The sequence below is a fragment of the Nerophis lumbriciformis genome, linkage group LG32 (assembly GCF_033978685.3).
Source record: "Nerophis lumbriciformis linkage group LG32, RoL_Nlum_v2.1, whole genome shotgun sequence".
Lineage (NCBI taxonomy): Eukaryota > Metazoa > Chordata > Actinopteri > Syngnathiformes > Syngnathidae > Nerophis > Nerophis lumbriciformis.
The window spans coordinates 10,868,033-10,895,211 of NC_084579.2; the positions used below are offsets into that span (position 1 = coordinate 10,868,033).

The window sequence follows — 27,179 nt, forward strand, 5'->3', positions numbered from 1 at the left end:
ACATGACATGACAATCAACAATGTCCCCACAAAGAAGGATAGCAACAACTTAAATATTCTTGATTGCTAAAACAAAGCAGATGTGGGGAATAGCGTTTAAGGAAGACATGAAACCGCTACAGGAAAACACTAACAAAAGAGGAAAAGCCACCAAAATAGGAGCGCAAGACAAGAACTAAAACCCGACACAGGAAAACAGCAAAAAACTCAAAATAAGTCACGGCGTGATGTGACAGGTGGTTACACTACACCTACTTTGAGACAAGAGCTATATTGATGCATGGTTGGTTATGGTTTAAAGTCATACCCAACAATTGCGACAACGACTTTTTACTGTCAACTCGGTTTCATTTTTTAGTGATTTCTGCTGGTGGTGTGCTTCCGGATTTTTTCAACGCAAAAAATGTACCTTGGCTCAAAAAAGGTTGAAAAACACTGGTATAGATGATCTCTGACTTAGGTGCTTCTTCATCCTAATGCATGACTTTATTACTATTTCAATTGTGATCTGTACACTTTGGTCATTTCCTATGTGAATTTTTAAACTAATTTAATTTAAAAAATGTACACATTTACAGAACAATTGTAATTGCACTAAAAGGAGTATTAAAGTCTTGTCAGCTTACTTAAAGGGGAACTGCACTTTTTCTGGAATTTTGCTTATCGTTCACAATTCTTATGCAAGACATCTAAGTCATCCATTCCATTCTAAGTCATAAAATATGGCAAGTACGAAGTGGCTAACCACGTAGCTAATGGAATTACACTATTGCGCCCATAGAGCCCTCTAAAAAAAATCTGAGTTTTTTTTGCAGTGGGTGCTTGGAAGCAGAGTCCTCAAAAACGACAACGCAGAACAACAAAGCGCTCTTGTATAGATGATCTCTGACTTAGGTGCTTCTTCATCCTAATGCATGACTTTGATACTATCTCACTAAGACTAAAATAATGCTATTTGGTGGGGGAGGAGATGATAAAGTCAAACACAAATACAGGTAGACGGAGTGAATATTAAAAGGGTAAAAGAAAACAAATTTTTGGGTGTAATAATAGATGATAAAATGAATTGGCAATGTCATGCAAAAAATATACAACATAAAGTAGCAAGGAACACATCAATAATGAATAAAGCAAAACATGTTCTAGACCAAAAATCACTTCATATTCTCTACTGCTCACTAGTGTTATTCTATCTGAGTTATTGTGTAGAAATATGGGGAAACAACTACAAATGTGCCCTTCATTCACTAACTGTGTTACAAAAAAGATCAATTAGAATGATACATAATGTTGGATATGGAGAACATACAAACCCTTTATTTATTAAAGGGGAACATTATCACCAGACCTATGTAAGCGTCAATATATACCTTGATGTTGCAGAAAAAAGACCATATTTTTTTTTAACCGATTTCCGAACTCTAAATGGGTGAATTTTGGCGAATTAAACGCCTTGGGAAGCAATCCACCATTTTCTCAAACACCGAGTCAAATCAGCTCTGTTATTTTCCGTTTTTTCGACTGTTTTCCGTACCTTGGAGACATCATGCCTCGTCGGTGTGTTGTCGGAGGGTGTAACAACACGAACAGGGACGGATTCAAGTTGCACCGGTGGCCCAAAGATGCGAAAGTGGCAAGAAATTGGACGTTTGTTCCGCACACTTTACCGACGAAAGCTATGCTACGACAGAGATGGCAAGAATGTGTGGATATCCTGCGACACTCAAAGCAGATGCATTTCCAACGATAAAGTCAAAGAAATCTGCCGCCAGACCCCCATTGAATCTGCCGGAGTGTGTGAGCAATTCAGGGACAAAGGACCTCGGTAGCACGGCAAGCAATGGCGGCAGTTTGTTCCCGCAGACGAGCGAGCTAAACCCCCTGGATGTCTTGGCTCACACCGTCCCTTATGCCACCGAAGATGATCAAGAGAAGAATATCGACCCTAGCTTCCCTGGCCTGCTGAAATCAACTCCAAAACTGGACAGATCAGCTTTCAGGAAAAGAGCGCGGATGAGGGTATGTCTACAGAATATATTAATTGATGAAAATTGGGCTGTCTGCACTCTCAAAGTGCATGTTGTTGCCAAATGTATTTCATATGCTGTAAACCTAGTTCATAGTTGTTAGTTTCCTTTAATGCCAAACAAACACATACCAATCGTTGGTTAGAAGGCGATCGCCGAATTCGTCCTCGCTTTCTCCCGTGTCGCTGGCTGTCGGGTCGTTTTCGTCGGTTTCGCTTGCATACGGTTCAAACCGATATGGCTCAATAACTTCAGTTTCTTCTTCAATTTCGTTTTCGCTACCTGCCTCCACACTACAACCATCCGTTTCAATACATGCGTAATCTGTTGAGTCGCTTAATCCGCTGAAATCCGAGTCTGAATCCGAGCTAATGTCGCTATAGCTTGCTGTTCTATGCGCCATGTTTGTTTGTGTTGGCATCACTATGTGACGTCACAGGAAAATGGACGGGTGTATATAACGATGGTTAAAATCAGGCACTTTGAAGCTTTTTTAGGGATATTGCGTGATGGGTAAAATTTTGAAAAAAACTTCGAAAAATAAAATAAGCCACTGGGAACTGATTTTTAATGGTTTTAACCCTTCTGAAATTGTGATAATGTTCCCCTTTAAATCACAATTATTGAAATTCAACGATTTGGTGCATTTGCAAACAGCTAAAATGATGTACAAAGCAAACTATAACCTGCTAGCCAAGAATGTACAACAATTCTTCTCAACAAAAGAGGAAAATCTAATTTAAAACATTTGTATGCTCGTACAACACTTAAAGCCTTTAACATATCAGTATGTGGAATTAAATTATGGAATGGATTAACCAAATAAATCAAACAAAGCACCAACATGATTCAGTTTAAGAGACTGTTCAAACTACAAGTCTTCTCAACATAAGAGGACAAATATAACCTTAGAAGAAAATCTAATTTAAAACATGTGTATGCTCGTACAACGCTTAAAACCTTTAGTATATCAGTATGTGGAATTAAATGATGGAATGGATTAAGGAAATAAATCTAACAAAGCACCAACATGATTCAGTTTAAGAGACTATTCAAATCACAAGTGTTCACAAAGTACACAGAACAAGAATTATGATGAACATTTTGAACCCTTTTTTTTACTGAGACAAATATTATTTATGTATTTAATATTTGTATGCTTACCATGGTATAGTACAGGGGTCGGCAACCCAAAATGTTGAAAGAGCCATATTGGACCAAAAATACAAAAACAAATCTGTCTGGAGCCGCAAAAAATTAAAAGCCATATTACATACAGATAGTGTGTCATGAGATATACATTTAATTAAGAGGACTTAAAGGAAACTAAATGACCTCAAATATAGCTACAAATGAGGCATAATGATGCAATATGTACATATAGCTAGCCTAAATAGCATGTTAGCATCGATTAGCTTGCAGTGACCAAATATGCCCGATTAGCACTCCACACAAGTCAATAACATCAACAAAACTCACCTTTGTGCATTCATGCACAACGTTAAAAGTTTGGTGGACAAAATGAGACAGAAAAAGAAGTGGCATAAAACACGTCCTAGAACGTCGGAGAAAGTCATACATGTAAACAAACTACGGTGAGTTCAAGGACCGCCAAAATTAGTAGGACAAAACGGCGCTCGCCAAATACTCGAATCAGTGAAGCTGACAGTGTGCTTTATAACAATTAGGGAGGTTTGTGTCATGTTTGTCCTCCTACAGAAACCATATTAAAACAAAAAATATATTTTTTTCCTCTCATCTTTTTCCATTTTTCATACATTTTTTAAAAAGCTCCAGAGAGCCACTAGGGCGGCGCTAAAGAGCAGGTAGAGCCGCGGGTTGCCGACCCCTGGTATGGTATGTATTTATTATTTATTTGTTCACTGTTCTGTTACAGAGAACAAGGAAATTGGATAAAATTGCTACAGTATGAAAAGGGGTGGGATTAAATAAGCTCTGCTTCTTCCTACTCCTTTTCGGACGTGCTGTAATGAAACAACTGGAATTGTGTGAATTGTATCATATGCATGTTCCAAATAAACTGAAACTGAACTGAACTATTTCAATAGTGATCTGTACACTTTGGTCAACTCCTATGTGACTTTTTAAAACACATTTCGGTAACACTTTAGTATAGGGAACATATTCTAAGTAACAAAAACTTAATTTAGAGTTAAGGGGAACATATAAGGGTTAGGATTAGGGTTACGATTAAGCAATAATTCTGAGGTTATTGAGTAAAGACTCTTAGTTAATGGCTTACTGGTTGTATAATAAGGCCATGCGGAATAAGGCATTAATAAGTACTTAATAATGACTAATTAAGAGCCAATATGTTACTAATTTGCATGTTAACAAGCAACTAATTAATGGTGAATATGTTCCTCATAATAAAGTGTTACCCAAATGTCATTTCAAAAGCTCACCAAACCTTGTTTTCCCCTTTAAGATGAAACACAGTAAAACCAAGTTAAAGCATTGAAATGCATCCCTGATGCTTAAAAACAACATCTGACCACAACAACAAAACTGCCAACTTTTGAAATCGGAAAAACCTAGTAGCCAGGGTCCAGGGGCCACAGGCCCCGGTAGGTCCAGGACAAAGTCCTGGTGGGGGGTTCCTTCGCCCCCCGACGCAAAATGATTATTAGCATTCAGACAGGTTAAAATGTTGCTAAAACCATCACTTTTCTATCAGTCACAGTGACTTTTCAAAACAAAAATATTAGAGCAAAAATCATATGGGTTGATTGACATGTTTATTCTGTAAGCTAACTTCAATAGTTTGAAATTATTTTGACAGTTAATGCCAGTTATCCTGTCAACCTTTCACAAGACTTCAATTTGTTAATTGAAAGTATAAAAAGTATAAACACTTTTTACAGTAAACAAATGGTAAAACAGTACTAAACAATTCCATAAAAATAAAAAAAATTGGTGTCATTAACTTTCTGTCCAAGCTTGTATAATCTACTGCCTTGTTCAATTGTAAAAAATATTCTGTGCCTAAAATTCACATTTCTATCACAATTATCATACTGTAAACATGGTAAGCTAATTCATTAAAATTAATAGTCCTGTCAATAGCATGGAATTACAATTCAAATGTAGTTTTTTTGTAAGCCTTTCAAAAGAATTCAAAATATGAAAAATATGGCTGATTTAAGCCATCAGACACTTGAAAAGTGGCACATCACATCTCTAATGTAATCATTTTAACTTTTCAACAGAAATAGCACTGCAAAAATATTAAGGACATACTTGTGTATTTTGGTAGTTATGCTGTCAACATTTCACAAGATTTCTTCAACTTGGACTTGAAAGCATAAATAGTATAAACACTTTTAACAGTATAACAGTACTAAACAATTCCAATAGATAACATTGGTGTCATTACCTTTTTGTTTGCTCAATTATTGCCTCCGTAAATAAAACTTCGGCATTTATCACATCCAAAGAATCTGTTTGGGCGACGAAAAACGTTGAAAGTTTTCCACTTGTATCGCTAGCAACGGCATTAGACTTGTGTTTTTTTGTCCCAACGTGGTCTTTTACATCGCTAATTCCTCCGTGTCCGATCGAAAAATCTTGTCTGCACAAGGTGCAATTCGCGTAGTTTTCACCCTTTTTGGAACGGATAATTATTCCCGGATAGGCTTTTGAATATTCTTCACGGAATGACTGCAGTTTTCTTTTCGGTTTAAGACTCGTATGCGATTTTTCTCCGGCTGATTCCATGATCTTTCGCTCGTTTGGAAACAATGGCCTCGTGCTTGGCAGCGGTGCTATAAATAGCCTCGCGCATGGCATTCGGAATGGCTCGATAGGAAGTTACGGGAAGCAGTGTCGATTGGCATTGTTGTTACGCGATTTCGTGAATAAAACTTTAAAAAAAAAAATTTTTTTTAATTAATGAAAAACCGTATTTTTTATCACTGCAACCGTAACCTGGAATAGGTTGATGAAAACCGCACTAATTACGGGAAAACCGGGGTAGTTGGCAGGTATGCAACAATTGAACTAATTTAGACTCGCTTTAATCATCATTTCACATAATTTTTTCCAGGCAAACTTTTCTAGCCAAGGTGGAAACAAGCACGGACTTTACCTTGACCAAGGCAGGGGTGCACCAGGAGAAGGAGCCCCAGCAGGGCGAGCATCTCCGGGGGGGGAAACCTCCACACTTATGCCCATGACGGGGGAGGCAAAACTGCGCTCCTGGGTGGTTGTTTTTTTCTTTTCTTTTCTCACAAATACCGCTAAAGATGCGCGTCACAGACCCCTCCACAAGAATATTTAGAAAAAAAAACTCAAAAAGTGGATGTGAATAAATCCAAGCCGGTCTCTCGTTAAAACGGACTGCTCGTTTGGATTTCCTATTCAATCTTATAGGATATACTGTCCACAATTGTTGTCATATAGAGGATATTTTTGCAGTACGTCCTAAAAAGTGCAGAGGCTCATGTCATTAAGTGCATTAGTGTTTTTTTCAAACTAAACTCAAAAACAGCAACACAGAGGATCTTGATAAGGGCAAAGCGCTCCTGTCATAAATAAAGATCTTTGATGAGCATTTTTTTTTGCAGTAGAATTAAAAACAGCAGCTTTCTCTTGTCTTATAGCGGATGTTTGAATAGAGGTTTTTTGCAGTCGGTGCTTAGAAGCAGAGTCCTCAAAAACAACAACGACAACAAAGCACTCTTGTGGTATAGATCAGTGTTTTTCAACCTTTTTTTGAGCTAAGGCACATTTTTTTGCGTTGATAAAATCCGGGGGCACAACACCATCAGAAATCATTAAAAAACGAAACTCAGTTGACAGTAAAAAGTCGTTAAACCATAACCAAGCATGCATCAATATAGCTCTTGTCTCAAAGTAGGTGTATTGTCACCACCTGTCACATCACGCAGTGACTTATTTTGAGTTTTTTGCAGTTTTCCTGTGTGAAGTGTTTTAGTTCTTGTCTTGCGCTCCTATATGGTGGCTTTTTCTCTTTTTTTGGTATTTTCCTGTAGGAGTTTCATGTCTTCCTTTGTTTTAGCAATCAAGAATATTTCAGTTGTTTTTATCTTTCCTCGGGTGGACATTGTTGATTGCCATGTCATGTTCGGATGTACTTTGTGGACGCCGTCTCTGCTCCACAGTAAGTCTTTGCTGTCGTCCAGCATTCTGTTTTCGTTTACTTTGTAAGCCAGTTCCGTTTTAGTTTCGTTTTGCATAGCCTTCCCTAAGCTTCAATGCTTTTTCTTAGGAGCACTCACCTTTTGTTTATTTTTGGTTTAAGCATTAGACACCTTTGTTTCCGACAGCTACAAAGCAATTAGCTACCGGCTGCCGCCTACTGATATGGAAGAGTATTACACGGTTACTCTGCCGAGCTCCAGGCAGCACGGACGGGACGGCGTGGCGCGGTTTGGAGAGTGGCCGTGCCAGCAAGCTGAGGGTTCCTGGTTCAATCCCCAGCTTCTACCAACCTAGTCATGTCCATTGTGTCCTTGAGCAAGACACTTCACCCTTGCTCCTGATGGGTCGTGGTTAGCTGCCTTGCACGGCAGCTCCCGCCATCAGTGTGTGAATGGGTGAATGTGGAAATAGTGTCAAAGCGCTTTGAGTACCTTGAAGGTAGAAAAGCGCTATACAAATATAACCACCGACACTCAACAACAACACATAATTTGCAGACTATAATTACTGGTTTACAAAAAATATTTTTAACCCAAATAGGTAAAATTACATCATCTCCCACTGCACACCAGACTGTATCTCACGGCACACTAGTGTTAAAAAAAAACATTGGCTCTGTATTTACTCAATCATCTATACTATAGAACAATGGTTCTTAACCTGGGTTCGATCGAACCCTAGGGGTTCGGTGAGTCGGCCTCAGGGGTTCGGCGGAGCCTCCGCCACGGAGGTAAAGACACATCCGACTTATCGTGTAAATAAAAACGTCTCCCTATCAGCGTATTATGGGTACCCCCAAACAATGTTCCCTCTAATTTTCCATCTGATTTGCAGGTTTTTTGATTGATCGATTGAAACTTTTACTAACAGATTGCAAAGGAAGAGGATACATTATATGAAACAGTACAGTTTACACAGTACAGTACAAATTCCTTACAATTGACCACTAAATGGTAACACCCCAATAAGTTTTTCAACTTGTTTAAGTCGGGGTCCACGTTAATCAATTCATGGTAATGTGTGTAATTTGTTGTGAGTTCATGCACTGTGTTGGTTTTGTTCTTTGAATAAGGCGATGTTAATGCACGGTTCATTTTATGCACCAATAAGAAAACATGACTTTCTTGAATTTGAAAAATAAAAACATTTTATTTTTCACTAATGAAGGGTTCAGTGAATGCGCATATGAAACTGGTGGGGTTCGGTACCTCCAACAAGGTTAAGAAGCACTGGTATAGATGATCTCTGACTTAGGTGCTTCTTCATCCTAATGCATGACCTTATTACTATTTCAATTTTGATCATCTCCTACGTGACTTTTTAAACAAATTGGTTACATTTCCCAAATCTTGTTTTTCCCTCTAAGATGAAACACAGTAGAACCCTTTTGAACCAAGCCAAGTTAAAGCACTGAAATGCATCCCTGATGCTTAAAAACAACAATTTTCCAGGCAAACTTTTCTAGAAACAAGAAACGGACTTTACCTTGACCAAGGCAGGGGTGCGCCAGGAGAAGGAGCCCCAGCAGGGCGAGCATCTCCGGGGGGGACCTCCTCGCCCGTCCGGCGGTGTCGTCTCTGGCCGCTTGTCCGCCTCGGTGGCCCATGACGGGGGAGCCAAAACTGCGCTCCTTTTGGTGGTTGTTTTTTCTTTTTTCTTATCTTTTCTCACAAATACCGCAAAAGATGCGCGCCACAGTCCCCTCCACAAGAATATTGAAGAAAAGAGCCCTCAAAAAAAGTGGATGTGAATAAATCCAAGCGTTTAAAACGTGTGTCCGTTTGTCTTCCACTTGAGCGGCTCACTTGTGGATCGATGCCCCGCTGCCGCACGCATGCTCCGGTTAAGTCCACGCCGTGTGTGTGTGTGTGTGAGCGGTGACTCCTCCGCCGACTGACTGGAGGGAAGGCGGCGAGAAGGCGAAGAGAGGAGGAAGTCTCAGCGGGCTACCTTTGCTCCTGCAGCCAATCCACACGCTCCAGGAGAGTGGCGGCGTGCTCACCAAAACCCGGCCTGGATAATGGCGGCGAGAGGGAACGGGTGACAAAGCATCTTTCGCTAATAGTCCTCGAAATAATGAGAATAATAACACTACAGTCAAGTGAAATAGTGTTTTTTTTAAGCGACTCAAACTCTCCTAAATGAAAAAAATAAATAAATAAACAAGCAAGAAGTAAACTCGGGGGTTACTTTAGTGTTATTGCCAACACGTGTGTTGGCAATACGGGTCACGTGACCAGGACGTGGAATACTTTGAATTGAATTGAATTGAAATATTTATTTCAAACCTGCACAGTACAACAACCATACTTGCCAACCCTCCCGAATTTTCCGGGAGACTCCCGAAATTCAGCGCCTCTCCCGAAAACCTTCCGGAACAAATATTCTCCCGAAAATCTCCCGATTTTCAGCCGGAGCTAGAGGCCACGGCCCCTCCAGCTCCATGCGGACCTCAGTGAGGACAGCCTTTTCTTTATGACAACCGGGGTGACAAGAACTAAATCATCCAGACCAGAGATACATTGTATTATTATGTTTATCTTACCTAAAAATAAATATATTTATTAATTAAAAAATAAATAAAAATACATTTTTACTCTATTTTGCTAAAAACATCAAAATTAATTTTATTTTTTTTTATTTTTTCTGACTCCTTATTACATCCAGCCATATAATTATACATTAAAATAAACATATTTGAAATCATTAATTTTAAATGATCATAATAATTCATTTAAAATGACCATATTTAATTATTAAAATAATTACTTGTTTATCAACAACTTTAGCATTTTATTCATTACATTTTGAAGCTCTCAGAAGCCAAGTTATGTTATATTCCTTAAGATTTATTTATGCAAGTTTGAAGTATCAATTATCTAAACACAGTTTTGTTTGCATACTTTCTGGATGTAGATATATATATATATACTTATATATATATATATATATGTATATATATACTGTATATATATATAAATGTATGTATATATATGTATGTATATGTGTGTATATATATATGTATGAAATACTTGACTTGGTGAATTCTAGCTGTCAATATACTCCTCCCCTCTTAACCACGCCCCTGCCCTCAACCACGCCCCCGTCCCACCCCCGACCACGCCCCCCAGCCCCCACCTCCCGAAATCGGAGGTCTCAAGGTTGGCAAGTATGACAACAACACACTTTTTTTTTTTACATTTTGGCAGAGACATTTATGCAAGGCTTGAAAAAGGGCATACTTGCCAACCTTCTACCATCCTAGTCACGTCCGTTGTGTCCTTGGGCAAGACACTTCACCCTTGCTCCTGATGGCTGCTGGTTAGCGCTTTGCATGGCAGCTCCTGCCATCAGTGTGTGAATGTGTATGAAATACAGAGAGACTGCCAGTTATCTAGTCTCCACCAGTTGCAGAAAATGTGCCATCAGTACAACTGGACAGTGCTGTTTCAGTTCCATCACCAGGACCATCAGTGAGTCAGACACAAACTAGTCTCATCATTGAACCAGATTCAAGGGCTGCTGAGTTGCCATCATCAGAACCCAGATCACCCACAACAAAAACCCCACCAGTGATCCGCAGGTACCCAGAAAGGTTTCGAGTGCCACCAAAAAAAACTGAATCTCTGAAGACAGTATAAAAATCTGTGTTAAAGATGTACAAATATTGTTTGTATAATAAGCATGTTATTGTTTACAAATGAGGGTTAAGAGTTCAGTACTAAAAAAAAAAGAAAAGAATGTGGCTTAAGTACAGTTTTTTAATTGAGCTGCTGCATTTTTTGGTTGGGTTGTTTATTTCTTTTGAGTAACTTCTACATTTCTAAAAGGGGAGGAATGTAATAGAGTGATCTATGTTTGTCTGTTGCCATCTCCTGGTGAATGTTGGCTATAGCGTACTTGGGTTACTTTTTGATTGGCCAACGATTTACGTGGTGTTGCGCACCTGATGTCAAGTGTGTGAGTCTGTTCTGAAGTCTACAGTAAAGAGATGTACTTCATCCCCTCGCCTGTTTATTGCCTCCAACACAATATCAGAGGTGGGTAGAGTAGCCAGAAATTGTACTCAAGTAAGAGTACTGTTACTTTAGAGATTTATTACTCAAGTAAAAGTAAGGAGTAGTCGCCCAAATATTTACTTGAGTAAAAGTAAAAAGTATGTTGTGAAAAAACTACTCAAGTACTGAGTAACTGATGAGTAACATACACACTCATATCATATATATATATATATATATATATATATATATATATATATATATATATATATATATATATATATATATATATATATATATATATATACATACATACATACATATACATTGATATATACAGTATATAATTTATAAGTATTTATTTTGCTGTTTTTGTTTACATGTTAAAGGTGTTTTAATGAATATACATGCATGTTTAACATATAGATTCCTTCCTTTAATGAAGACTAGAATATAAGTTGGTGTATTACCTGATTCTGATGACTTGCATTGATTGTAATCAGACAGTCGTGATGATAACGTCCACGTTTTCAAATGGAGGAGAAGAAAAGTTCCTCCTTTCTGTCCAATACCACATGAAAGTGGTGGGTTTTTGGCATCCTATTTGTCCAGCTTCCATATTCGTTTTTATACACTTTACAAGAAATATTTTGGCGTCAAACTCCGTAGCTTGCTAGCTTGTTAGCGCTGGCTTTCGGAGACTCTTGTTTTGAAAGCGCACGCACGATGGCGCGGCACTTTTATTGTGAAGACAGGAACGTCCTCATGTGCGGTCAGTCTTGAGGCTTTTGACGGTACGGTTGAAATAAAACAAGTATCTTTTTTCCCTCACACTTTTGATTGATTGATTGGAACTTTTATTAGTAGATTGCACAGTACAGTACATATTCCGTACAATTGACCACTAAATGGTAACACCCCAATAAGTTTTTCAACTTGTTTAAGTCAGGTCATGTGACCACCTGGCTCTGTTTGATTGGTCCAACGTCACCAGTGACTGCATCTGATTGGTGGAACGAAGTGAAACGTCACCAGTAAGGCAGGCACTTTGAAAGTCTGTCTGACAGACCAAAACAAACAAAGCGTGCATTAACAGATCGATAAAAATTAGTAGCGAGTAGCGAGCTGAATGTAGATAAAAGTAGCGGAGTAAAAGTAGCGTTCCTTCTCTATAAATATACTTAAGTAAAAGTAAAAGTATGTTGCATTAAAACTACTCTTAGAAGTACAATTTATCCCAAAAGTTACTCAAGTAGATGTAACGGAGTAAATGTAGCGCGTTACTACCCACCTCTGCACAATATATTACAACAACATTGCTCCATGCGGACCCTCCAGGTCCGCATGGAGCTGGAGGGGGTGTGGCCTCCAGGTCCGCCTGAATTTCGGGAGATTTTCGGGAGAAAATTTGTCCCGGGAGGTTTTCGGGAGAGGAGCTGAATTTCGGGAGTCTACTGGAAAATCCGGGAGGGTTGGCAAGTATGAAAAAGGGGTTGGATGAAGCAGATGCTTATAATATCCCAACCCCTCTCACTCATTCCACATTTAACATAAACAATATAATACAAGAACAATACTATATAAACAAACACAAGAAAAGCTCCTGTACACTAACAATACAATAGTACCACTGTTACTATGAGACAAGACAAGACAAGACAAGACAAAACACACGCACACACGCACACACACACACACACACACACACACACACACACACACACAGGCCCAAACACTCTCTGACCATACACCTCTCTCCCATCGCTCTGTGCTGAGGGCATCACTCTCTTTCCTCCTCGTACTTCTCCAGTACCGTATTTTTCGGAGTATAAGTCGCACCTGCCGAAAATGCATAATAAAGAAGGAAAAAAACATATATAAGTCGCACTGGAGCATAAGTCGCATTTTTTGGGGAAATGTATTTGATAAAAGCCAACACCAAGAATAGACATTTGAAAGGCAATTTAAAATAAATAAAGAATAGTGAACAACAGGCTGAATAAGTGTACGTTATATGAGGCATAAAATAACCAACTGAGAACGTGCCTGGTATGTGAAGGTAACATATTATGGTAAGAGTCATTCAAATAACTATAACATATAGAACATGCTATACCATACTTGCCAACCTTGAGACCTCCGATTTCGGGGGTGGGGGTGTGGGGTGTGGGGGGCGTGGTCGGGGTGGCGCGGGGCGTGGTTAAGAGTGGAGGAGTATATTGACAGTTAGAATTCACCAAGTCAAGTATTTCATACATATATATATATATATATATATATATATATATATATATATATATATATATATATATATATATATATATATATATATATAATATATATATATATATATATATATATATATATATATATATATATATATATATATATATATATATATATATACATATCTACATCCTGAAAATATGCAAACAAAACTGTGTTTAGATAATTGATACTTCAAACTTGCATAAATAAATATTAAGGAATGTAACATAACTTGGCTTCTGAGAGCTTCAAAATGTAATGAATAAAATGCTAAAGTTGTTGATAAACAAGCAATTATTGAAATAATTAAATATGGTCATTTTAAATGAATTATTATGATAATTTAAATTAATTATTTAAAATATGTTTATTTTAATGTATAATTCTATGGCTGGATGTAATAAGGAGTCAGGAAAAAATACAAATTGGTGGTCAAATTGAACTCAGCTTATGTGTCATCAAAAGAACTTGGGAGTGACCAGCAACTTCAATTCCCTGGGAGGAACATCTGGTCCAAACGCAACACTACCAATTGGTACCTGTTTTTGTGTTTTTTGGGATCTGCATGAGTTCCAAAAAAGGTGAATTCAAACCACGGAGGCATGGCGAAGATATTTATAAAACAATCTTGCCTACTTTCCTACTTCCCCCAAACAATCAGTTTGGAATTGGATACTTCTCTTGTTGCCTTATTTGTATTTGACTTGATTAAAAAATGTATTCAACAAAACAGTTTTCTTTTAAGTTTTATAGAAATTGATCAAAACTGTAGTTAACCATATAAGTGGCATCCAATGGTATTAATCGAATCGTTACCCCCATGAATCGAATCGAATCGTGTGGTGCCCAAAGATTCACAGCCCTACTGACACGTGAACCCGATACAAATTTGTTTTACTTGTTTGAATGTCTGCATGTATTGTTGGTTCAACCAGTGCTCCCTAACCTCTTTTGAAGTAAGGCATTTTTTTAAGCAGGGCACCATTTATCTTCATCCAGCTCTCTTCATTTGCCAGTGCACGTGTACCTAATAAAGTGTACCGTGAGTGTAATATTGGCAAGCACAAACACATTTCATGCGTTTTTCCTCGCTACAGCTATTCTGATCAAAGTCTGATTTTATATGCATGACGGATGTCTAAGCAATATACCCCGCCGTCCGGTGATTAATGCGAAACGCGAGCCTGACACTATCTTTCCAGAATGAAAAGCGATGACTTTTAAAATATGAATCTCATTCTCCGGGCCCTCCATCACCATTTGCAGGCACGTCAATGGGCAGCTGTCAACTTCTGCTCATGGCTTTCATGATGCGCGGACATGCAGGAAATGACTGTCCTGTCTGGCTTTCTGGAATGAACCACTCCAGCAGGAAAGTCTGGAAGGGTGTGTTCACACTCATCAAGCTGGGTCCGGTCAAAAGGAACTCTGGTGCTTTTGTTCTGCTGGTACGGTTCATTTGGTCAAGTGTGCATTTATATATATATATATATATATATATATATATATATATAATGTGACATAACTCGCATATTCCAGAACAAAACACAGTCTATTTTGTTGACTGTAAGCATGGATATAAGCATATATATATATATATATATATATATATATATATATATATATATATATATATATATATATATATATATATATATATATATATATATATATATATACATACATATATATATATATATATATATATATACATATATATATATATATATATATATGTATGTATGTATATATATATATATATATATATATATATATGTATGTATATATATATATATATATATATATATATATATATATATATATATATATATATATATATATATATATATATATATATATATATATATATATATATATATATATATATATATATTTACAAAACCCAAAACCAGTGAAGCTGGCACGTTGTGTAAATGGTAAATAAAAACAGAATACAATGATTTGCAAATCCTTTTCAACCTATATTCAATTGAATAGACTGCAAAGACAATATACTTAACGTTCAAACTGGAAAATGTTGTTATTTTTTGCAAATATTAGCTCATTTGGAATTTGATGCTTGCAACATGTTTCAAAAAAGCTGGCACAAGTGGCAAAAAAGACTGAGAAAAGTTGAGGAATGCTCATCAAACACTTATTTGGAACATCCCACAGGCGAACAGGCTGATTGGGAACAGGTGGGTGCCATGATTGTGAATGAAAGCAGCATCTATGAAATGCTCGGTCACTTTGTGAACAAATGCGTGAGCAAATTGTCGAACAGTTTAAGAACAACATTTTTCAACGAGCTATTGCAAGGAATTTAGGGATTTCTTCATCTATAGGTTCAGAGAATCTGGAGAAATCACTGCACGTAAACAGCAAGGCCCGTGACCTTCGATCCCTCAGGCGGTACTTCATCAAAAACCGACATCAGTGTGTAAAGGATATCACCGCATGGACTCAGGAACACTGCAGAAAACCACTGTCAGTAACTACAGTTTGTCACTACATCTGTAAGTGCAAGTTAAAACTCTACTATGCAAAGCAAAAGCCATTTATCAACAACACCCAGAAACGCAGCCAGCTTCGCTGGGCTCATCTAAGATGGACTAAAATGGAAACTGTCGACATTGTGTCCTCCGGAACAAAGAAGAAAAGAACCATCCGGATTGTTCTACGCGCAAAGTTGAAAAGCCAGCATCTGTGATAGTATGGGGGTGTATTAGTGCCCAAGGCATGGGTAACTTACACATCTGTGAAGGCACCAATACTGATGAAAAGTACATACAGGTTTTGGAGCAACTTATGTTGCCATCCAAGCAACGTTATCATGGACGCCCCTGCTCCTGCTTATTTCAGCAAGACAATGCCAAACCACGAGTTACAACAGCGTAGCTTCATAGTAAAAGAGTGCGGGTACTAGACTGGCCTGCCTGTAGTCCAGACCTGTCTCCCATTGAAAATTTGTGGCGCATTATGAAGCCTAAAATACCACAACGGAGACCCCCGGACTGTTGAACAACTTAAGCTGTACATCAAGCAAGAATTACATTAGTTATACATTAGTTTTGGATGATACCACAAATGTGGGTATCAATCCGATACCAAGTAGTTACAGGATCATACAATGGTCATAATTTAAGTCCTCGTGGAGTTTATGAACATAATATAAATCTTTTTAAAAAGAAAAAAGATTTTGTGATGCTAAAAAATATCGATGTAAACATAGTAGTATCGACTAGACACCCTCCTGTACTTGGTATCATTATATGGATGTTAGGTTTAGATCCACCCATGGCGTTTGTTTACATTGTGACGCCGGTGAGCTACGGTGTGTAGTGAAGCATGTTTACCTATTCCTCGTCCTGCAGGGATGATACTTGTAAGAAACTTACTTTATTTGTCGCCATGGAGACGAGGATTGGTGATTTAGAAGTAGCTAAAACACTGGTGACTGCGGATGGACTTTAGCTGCTAGCTAGCTAAACATGTCTTATTGCAGTGTTTTTCAACCACTGTGCCGTGGCACACTAGTGTGCCGTGAGATACAGTCTGGTGTGCCGTGGGAAATTATCTAATTTCACCTATTTGGATTAAAAAGCAGTTTGCAGGTAAAAATGTATCTAATGCTTAAACCAAAAATAAACAAAAAGTGAGTGCCCCTAAGAAAAGGCATTGAAGCTTAGAGAAGGCTATGCAGAACAAAACTAAAACTGAACTGGCTACAAAGTAAACAAAAACAGAATGCTGGACGACAGCAAAGACTTACTGTGGAGCAAAGACAATGTACATCCGAACATGACATGACAATCAACAATGTCCCCAAAAAGAAGTATAAAAACAATTGAAATATTCTTGATTGCTAAAACAAAGTATATGCGGGAAATATCGCTCAAAGGAAGACAGGAAAATACCAAAAAAAAAAGAAAAAATCCACCAAAATAGGAGCGCAAGACAAGAACTAAAACACTACACACAGGAAAACAGCAAAAAACTCAAAATGAGTCACGGCGTCATGTGACAGGTGGTGACAGTACACCTACTTTGAGACAAAAGCTATAGTGATGCATGCTTGGTTATGGTTTAAAGTGAAACCCGACAACGACTTTTTACTGTCAACTGAGTTTAGTTTTTTAATGATTTCTGCTGGTGGTGTGCCTCCGCATTTTTTCTACGCATTTTTTCTGGCTCAAAAAAGGTTGAAAAACATTGTCTTAAAGCACCTCTTCCTGAGGGCGTTTCAGCGTTATAGCTTCACCTTTATCTTTAGTTTTTTAAGCCAAAATGCGTCCGTTCTCCCTTTTCTGTCGACACACCGTGTCTGCTTGTAAGTACTTTGTGATTGTGCGCTGCCGAACATGCTCCTCTGCTCGTACTTTTTAGAGGCGGTATAGTACCGAATATGATTCGTTAGTATCACGGTACTATACTAGTACCGGTATACCGTACAACTCGAGATGTCCAATAATGGCTTTTTTTTTTTTGGTGGTAGCGGGGGGTGTATATTGTAGCGTCCCGGAAGAGTTAGTGCTGCAAGGGGTTCTGGGTATTTTTTCTGTTGTTTTTATGTTGTGTTACGGTGCGGATGTTCTCCCGAAATGTGTTTGTCATTCTTGTTTGGTGTGGGTTCACAGTGTGGCGCATATTTGTAACAGTGTTAAAGTTGTTTATACGGCCACCCTCAGTGTGACCTGTATGGCTGTTGAAAAAGTATGGTGTGCATTCACTTATGTGTGTGTATAAACTGCATATATTATGTGACTGGGCCGGCACGCTGTTTGTATGGAGGAAAAGCGGACGTGACGACAGGTTGTAGAGGACGCTAAAGGCAGTGCCTTTAAGGCACGCTCCCAATATTGTTGTTCGGGTGGAAATCGGGAGAAATTCGGGAGAATGGTTGCCCCGGGAGATTTTTGGGAGGGGCACTGAAATTCGGGAGTATGCCCTACATCCGTGTTTTACCAGATATGTACCGCTCCGTACAGCGGCTGTCACGACTTGGACTTTGGCATGGTTTGTTTTCCCATGGTGCAAAGGATTTGGACCAGACATGGCGTGAAGTTAAATACATGATTTAATAATAGATTATGAAAAGGCGGGGAACAAACTTGGCTAATAAAACAAAACTCGCACAAAGGCAGAACTATGGAAAAAAGGAACAAACAAAAGGCGCTCACAGTGGAGGTACAAAACAGTGGCTTGAATAAACAAAAAACTTACGTGGAAAGAAAAGAGCAGCATGAACTATGACCTGGACAGAGTAAGCAGCGTGTCAAGAGTGCAGAGCATGAATGTGATGTCGACAGGCCGACCAACAGAAAATGACAGGCCTAAATAGTCATGTGGTGATTGAAAACCAGTGACGTGCGGTGAGGTTCATGGCTGGTGAGGCACTGACTTCATCACAGTCAGATTTACAAACATATGAACCCTAAAGAGTATCTTATTCACCATTTGATTGGCAGCAGTTAACGGGTTATGTTTAAAAGCTCATACCAGCATTCTTCCCTGCTTGGCACTCAGCATCAAGGGTTGGAATTGGGGGTTAAATCACCAAAAATTATTCCAGGGCGCGGCGCCGCTGCTGCCCATTGCTCCCCTCACCTCCCAGGGGGTGATCAAGGGGATGGGTCAAATGCAGAGGACAAATTTCACCACACCTAGTGTGTGTGGGACAATCATTGGTACTTTAACTTAACTTTAACTTTACACATACAAACTGTAGCACACAAAAAAGCACATTTAATAAAAAAAAACGTTATTATGGTCTTACCTTTACTTATAAATGAAGTCCATGCGCCGCTGTTGTGCTGGATTAATGCACCCCCTGACGGGAGTGTTATATCAACTAAAGCCCTCACTTAAACTTTCCACGTGCAAGATTGAATCTATTTAAAAAAGTGTAACCGAGGGTTTATAAATGTCGCCTATACTGTATGAAACTACAAAATAACAAACACGGAGGCTCCAGTTTACACGAGGACCACTTTATTTACCTTCTTTCAAAAACTTCCGCTCCACTCCGTGTCATCACTTCCGCTCTTAGCGCCTTCAAAATAAGAGCTCAAGGCATATACTGTATAACAGCGCATAACAGGAACTTAACATCACAAGAGGAAAGCCCATAAAAATAGGTTACAAAAGTTATTTAATAAGAAGCCAAAAAGTGCAAAAACAATAATGTTCGTGTTGGAGGAGTTGTGAATTAGGTACACCTGCAGTCTGCAGGTGTACTTAATGTTGTGGCCCTGCAGTCATTCACAACTCCTCCAACACCAACATTATTGTTTTTGCACTTTTTGGCTTCTTATGAAATAACTTTTTTAAATAGATTCAATCTTGCACGTGGAAAGTTTAAGTGTGGGCTTTAGTTGATATAACACTCCCGTCAGGGGGTGCATTCTACGGCGGGAGTGCAGGAGGCGGGGTTACTGCGAGCCTCAGCCAGTGCGCCTTTTGCAGCCGTTTTATGATCGCTCAGCACAAGAAATACATTACACACATACAGTTGTTGACAAAATACACTGTACATTATATACTTCAGCTAACTAAACTATGTAAATGTATAATATAATTCATATAGCAATACGGTCTCACTGCACAGCAGGCCAGCAGTTAGCCGAGTCCGCAATCCATGGTGAGGCACAACTGAGTGACGTGCCTCAACTGGCTGCTGACTCACCGCACCGTCTCTTCTCAGTATTTGAACGGCAAATGTGAAAATTCTGCGATTTTAAATAAAAATAATCTAAAACTGGTGAAGTTAAATGGAAAATAACTTTATAGTATAATCACTGGATACATACAACAATTTAATTAAAAAAAATTATTTTTAAATTTTTTTTCTTTCCATGATGGAAGGTGAGGCCCCGCCTCTAGTGACTGCACGTCACTGTTGAAAACAGGTGCGTGAGTTCAAATGAATCAGGTGCGTGAGTCGTGAGGACAGGTGAACTGATTGGTAGTCATGGAAACAAAACAGGGAGTGAAAAAACAGAAATTGACACAGTGCAAAAACCAAACAGAACATAGCCAAACTAAACATGATCACCAAGACATGACAGCGGCGTTTTAAAAAGTCATTCATTTTACTTCTTGAAACCGATACCGATAATTTCTGATATTACTGTACACTTTAAAGCATCTCTACGTACAACCCTAGACCAGAGTACTGAAGCACAAGTGTGAATGTATGAAAGAATCCGTATTCTCGCATGTTTCTATTAAATCTGTATGTATGCTGTGCACAGCTTTCACCTCTCACTCCATTCCATATTGTCTCATATGAACCGTATGTGCTGGATATGAAAATTGAGCACCCAGAAGCAGGGAAGCGAGGCGATCGTCATCCTTAAACAATCCTGAAGCAATGTGCAGGTGAAACACTATCTCCTGCTGCTTACGTCCACTTAACCCTGCCGTCAGCCTTGTCACATGACAGAGCGGGAATCCCTCCCATCCTGCTGTATTTTTCCTCTCCTCCGCCATCCAACGCGATGGCTCATATAACCTCATTTTGGTGGTGCGGAGGTTCTTTGCTGACTGGAGTGGAAAGAAGCAAAAGCGCTCGGCGGCTGCTGCTCCAGTCCATCCAATTCAAGGTTAAATGATGTGCACGCTGCTCATCTTGACTGACATTTATTTGTTGCCTGCTTCCTTCGACAACTTTTGTCATTGTCGCCCACAGGAACAAAAGGTGAGGGCCAGCAACTTTTTTCCAGGGGTTTTCTGGGAACATTTCAGCCATCCTGGCAATAAATTAGACAAACTTTATTGATCCAGCAGGGAAATTGTTCCACACAGTAGCTCAGTTACAAAGGATGGAAAGGGTAAGGATGGAAAGGATACTGACAACAAGGTAGGAGCGCGAGGTAAAAAAAAAGGGGTATTTATTGATAAACGAACAAAACGCGAGAGCAGACTATGAAGAAAATAAAACAGAGCAAAACGGCTGAAACCCAGTGTAATATCATCAAAAGGTTCAGAGAATCTGGAGAAATCCCTGCACGTAAGCAGCTAAGCCCGTGACTTTCGATCCTTCAGGCTGTACTGCATCAACAAGCGACATCAGTGTGTAAAGGATATCACCACATGGGCTCAGGAACACTTCAGAAACCCACTGTCAGTAACTACAGTTGGTCGCTACATGTGTAAGTGCAAGTTAAAACTCTCCTATGCAAGGCGAAAGCCTTTTATCAACAACACCCAGAAACGCTGTCGGCTTCGCTGGGCCTGAGCTCATCTAAGATGGACTGATACAAAGTGGAAAAGTGTTCTGTGGTCTGAAGAAAATAAAACAGAGCAAAACGGCTGAAACCCAGTGTAATATCATCAAAAGGTTCAGAGAATCTGGAGAAATCCCTGCACGTAAGCAGCTAAGCCCGTGACCTTCGATCCCTCAGGCTGTACTGCATCAACAAGCGACATCAGTGTGTAAAGGATATCACCACATGGCCTCAGGAACACTTCAGAAACCCACTGTCAGTAACTACAGTTGGTCGCTACATCTGTAAGTGCAAGTTAAAACTCTCCTATGCGTGGCGAAAGCCGTTTATCAACAACACCCGGAAACGCCGTCGGCTTCGCTGGGCCTGAGCTCATCTAAGATGGACTGATACAAAGTGGAAAAGTGTTCTGTGGTCTGAAGAAAATAAAACAGAGCAAAACGGCTGAAACCCAGTGTAATATCATCAAAAGGTTCAGAGAATCTGGAGAAATCACTCCACGTAAGCAGCTAAGCCCGTGACCTTCGATCCCTCAGGCTGTACTGCGTCAACAAGCGACATCAGTGTGTAAAGGATATCACCACATGAGCTCAGGAACACTTCAGAAACCCACTGTCAGTAACTACAGTTGGTCGCTACATCTGTAAGTGCAAGTTAAAACTCTCCTATGCGTGGCGAAAGCCGTTTATCAACAACACCCGGAAACGCCGTCGGCTTCGCTGGGCCTGAGCTCATCTAAGATGGACTGATAAAAAGTGGAAAAATGTTCTGTGGTCTGAAGAAAATAAAACAGAGCAAAACGGCTGAAACCCAGTGTAATATCATCAAAAGGTTCAGAGAATCTGTAGAAATCACTGCACGTAAGCAGCTAAGCCCGTGACCTTCGATCCCTCAGGCTGTACTGCATCAACAAGCGACATCAGTGTGTAAAGGATATCACCACATGGGCTCAGGAACACTTCAGAAACCCACTGTCAGTAACTACAGTTGGTCGCTACATCTGTAAGTGCAAGTAAAAACTCTCCTATGCAAGGCGAAAGCCGTTTATCAACAACACCCAGAAACGCTGTCGGCTTCGCTGGGCCTGAGCTCATCTAAGATGGACTGATACAAAGTGGAAAAGTGTTCTGTGGTCTGAAGAAAATAAAACAGAGCAAAACGGCTGAAACCCAGTGTAATATCATCAAAAGGTTCAGAGAATCTGGAGAAATCCCTGCACGTAAGCAGCTAAGCCCGTGACCTTCGATCCCTCAGGCTGTACTGCATCAACAAGCGACATCAGTGTGTAAAGGATATCACCACATGGGCTCAGGAACACTTCAGAAACCCACTGTCAGTAACTACAGTTGGTCGCTACATCTGTAAGTGCAAGTAAAAACTCTCCTATGCAAGGCGAAAGCCGTTGATCAACAACACCCAGAAACGCCGTCGGCTTCGCTGGGCCTGAGCTCATCTAAGATGGACTGATACAAAGTGGAAAAGTGTTCTGTGGTCTGACGAGTCCACATTTCAAATTGTTTTTGGAAACTGTGGACGTCGTGTCCTCCGGACCAAAGAGGAAAAGAACCATCCGGATTGTTATAGGCGCAAAGTTGAAAAGCCAGCATCTGTGATGGTATGGGGGTGTATTAGTGCCCAAGGCATGGGTAACTTACACATCTGTGAAGGTGCCATTAATGCTGAAAGGTACATACAGGTTTTGGAGCAACATATGTTGCCATCCAAGCAACGTTACCATGGACGCCCCTGCTTATTTCAGCAAGACAATGCCAAGCCACGTGTTACATCAACGTGGCTTCATGGTAAAAGAGTGCGGGTACTAGACTGGCCTGCCTGTAGTCCAGACCTGTCTCCCATTGAAAATGTGTGGCGCATTATGAAGCCTAAAATACCACAACGGAGACTGTTGAACAACTTACGCTGTACATCAAGCAAGAATGGGAAATAATTCCACCTGAGAAGCTTCAAAAATGTGTCTCCTCAGTTCCCAAACGTTTACGGAGTGTTATTAAAAGGAAAGGTGATGTGAACATGCCCTTTCGCAACTACTTTGGCACGTGTTGCAGCCATGAAATTCTAAGTTAATTATTATTTGCAAAAAAAAGAATAAAGTTTATGAGTTTGAACATCAAATATGTTGTCTTTGTAGTGCATTCAATTGAATATGGGTTGAAAAGGATTTGCAAATCATTGTATTCCGTTTATATTTACATCTAACACAATTTCCCAACTCATATGGAAACGGGGTTTGTACAACCAAGAACCATTTCTGTGTTGTATTATCCCTTGAGAAGGTATGCTGTTATGGTCTGTAGAAGACAACACCTACTGTATACTGCTGACCTAAAGCAATATTGTGGTGTGAAAAACACCTGAATATAACAGAAATGATGGCGGGTGAGAGCCACCTATATTGCTAACAACTGTTACATGTCAGGAGACATGACTTGGGGGAGCTGCTGCTAGACGCATGCCGAGGTCTCAAAGGTAACGTGACACTCTAATGCAGGACAACCTGGACTCGGAGAGGGGGGGGGAGGTCGTGGTCTGGAGTCGAGATAAAAATCCTTTCAGTCTTGCACATTCTAAAAAAGCTTTTGTTCTCCCAGAGACGTTTATCTGCACAGATAAATAAGTCAAATGGCTTTGAAGCATATGGTGTCCAAACTTGTCCCACTGTGGACCAAACACAGAGAAGTAGGGTGCAAGTGGGGGTCGTGACACTTTTAGGGTATGTCGTTTACAGACATGGGTGTGCTAATCAGTTAATAACATTCAAGACAAAAACACAAATAAGCAAATAATTCATTAAATTTATCTCGGATGTGGGCTCAATTGTACAAACCCCGTTTCCATATGAGTTGGAAATTGTGTTAGATGTAAATATAAACATAATACAATGATTTGCAAATCCTTTTCAACCCATATTCAATTGAATAGACTGCAAAGACAACATATTTGATGTTCAAACTCATAACATTTTTTTTTTTTTTGCAAATAATAATTAACTTAGAATTTCATGGCTGCAACACGTGCCAAAGTAGTTGGGAAAGGGCATGTTCACCACTGTGTTACATGGCCTTTCCTTTTAACAACACTCAGTAAACGTTTGGTAACTGAGGAGACCAAACCTTCCCATTCTTGTTTGATGTACAGCTTAAGTTGTTCAACAGTCCGGGGGTCTTCGTTGTGGTATTTTAGGCTTCATAATGCACCACACATTTTCAATGGGAGACAGGTCTGGACTACAGGCAGGCCAGTCTAATACCCGCACTCTTTTACTATGAAGCCACGCTGTTGTAACACGTGGCTTGGCATTGTCTTGCTGAAATAAGCAGGGGCGTCCATGGTAACGTTGCTTGGATGGCAACATAGGTTGTTCCAAAACCTGTATGTACCTTTCAGCATTAATGGCGCCTTCACAGATGTGTAAGTTACCCATGTCTTGGGCACTAATACAACCCCATACCATCACAGATGCTGGCTTTTCAACTATAACAATCCGGATGGTTCTTTTCCTCTTTGGTCTGGAGGACACGACGTCCACAGTTTCCAAAAACAATTTGAAATGTGGACTCGTCAGACCACAGAACACTTTTCTACTTTGTATCAGTCCATCTTAGATGAGCTCAGGCCCAGCGAAGCCGACAGCGTTTCTGGGTGTTGTTGATAAACGGGTTTCGCCTTGCATAGGAGAGTTTTAACTTGCACTTACAGATGTAGCGACCAACTGTAGTTACTGACAGTGGGTTTCTGAAGTGTTCCTGAGCCCATGTGGTGATATCCTTTACACACTGATGTCGCTTGTTGATGCAGTACAGCCTGAGGGATCGAAGGTCACGGGCTTAGCTGCTTACGTGCAGTGATTTCTCCAGAATCTCTGAACCCTTTGATGATATTACAGACCGTAGATGGTAAAATCCCTAAATTCTTTGCAATAGCTAGTTGAGAAAGGTTTTTCTTAAACTGTTCAACAATTTGCTCACGCTTTTGTTGACAAAGTGGTGACCCTCGCCCCATCCTTGTTTGTGAATGACTGAGCATTTCATGGAATCTACTTTTATACCCAATCATGGCACCCACCTGTTCCCAATGTGCCTGTTCACCTGTGGGATGTTCCAAATAAGTGTTTGATGAGCATTCCTCAACTTTATCAGTATTTATTGCCACCTTTCCCAACTTCTTTGTCACGTGTTGCTGGCATCAAATTCTAAAGTTAATGATTATCCATCCATCCATTTTCTACCGCTTATTCCCTTTGGGGTCGCGGGGGGTGCTGGAGCCTATCTCAGCTACAATCGGGCGGAAGGCGGGGTACACCCTAGACAAGTCGCCACCTCATCGCAGAAGTTAATGATTATTTGCAAAAAAAAAAAAAAGTTTATCAGTTTGAACATCAAATATGTTGTCTTTGCAAATCATTGTATTCCGTTTATAGTTACATCTAACACAAATTCCCAACTCATATGGAAACGGGGTTTGTATTTAATGTTTAGATTACTTTATTTAACACAGAAATTTAAATAAAGCAGCGGCTGAAATAAATATCAGGGATGTGTCGATCAATCGGCCAATCGATCTATTTTCATGAAAAGGTACACTATATTGCCAAAAGTATTTGGCCACCTGCCTTGACTCACATATGAACTTGAAGTGCCATCCCATTCCTAACCCATAGGGTTCAATATGATGTCGGTCCACTTTTTGCAGCTATTCCAGCTTCAACTCTTCTGGGAAGGCTGTCCACAAGGTTGCGGAGTGTGTTTATATTGGTGAGGTCACACACTGATGTTGGTCGAGAAGGCCTCCGTTCTAATTCATCCCAAAGGCGTTCTATCGGGTTCAGGTCAGGACTCTGTGCAGGCCAGTCAAGTTCATCCACACCAGACTCTGTCATCCATATCTTTATGGACCTTGCTTTGTGCACTGGTGCACAGTCATGTTGGAAGAGGAAGGGGCCCGCTCCAAACTGTTCCCACAAGGTTGGGAGCATGGAATTGTCCAAAAATGTTTTTGGTATCCTGAAGCATTCAAAGTTCCTTTCACTGGAAAACAACCCCACACCATAATTCCTCCTCCACCAAATTTCACACTCAATGCAGTCCGAAATGTACCGTTCTCCTGGCAACCTCCAAACCCAGACTGGTCCATCAGATTGCCAGATACCTTATACACACACCATAATAATACTCCTATGTTGAAGCACAGTACAATCCATCAAGTGGTGCGGCTTCATGGTTTACCAAAGTCCTACTAAAACATTTTGATAGATTTTTGAGCGCCGTGTGTAATGTTCTATATTTTCAATGGAACATATAAAATGTTGGTGTTGTTTACTCAGAGTCATATTGTAGTCTACATGTATATCTTATGTGTGACTGCCATCTACTGATCACACTTATCATTACACCATGTACCAAATAAAATAGCTTGGCGGTCGGTAAGCAAAACCAGAATTATTCCGTTCATTAGGC

General features: G+C 39.7%; 1 protein-coding gene across 1 annotated transcript in view; it reads right to left on the bottom strand.

The window, feature by feature from the left end:
* Nucleotides 1-9,210, bottom strand: part of unc5cb (unc-5 netrin receptor Cb) — a 426,633-nt gene extending 417,423 nt beyond the window's left edge. The window contains exon 1 of the mRNA XM_061926996.1: nucleotides 8,697-9,210. Coding sequence (XP_061782980.1) covers nucleotides 8,697-8,817 — 121 coding nt within the window. The 5' untranslated portion in view covers nucleotides 8,818-9,210. The remainder of the gene's footprint in view (nucleotides 1-8,696) is intronic.
* Between the last annotated feature and the right edge of the window lie 17,969 nt (nucleotides 9,211-27,179).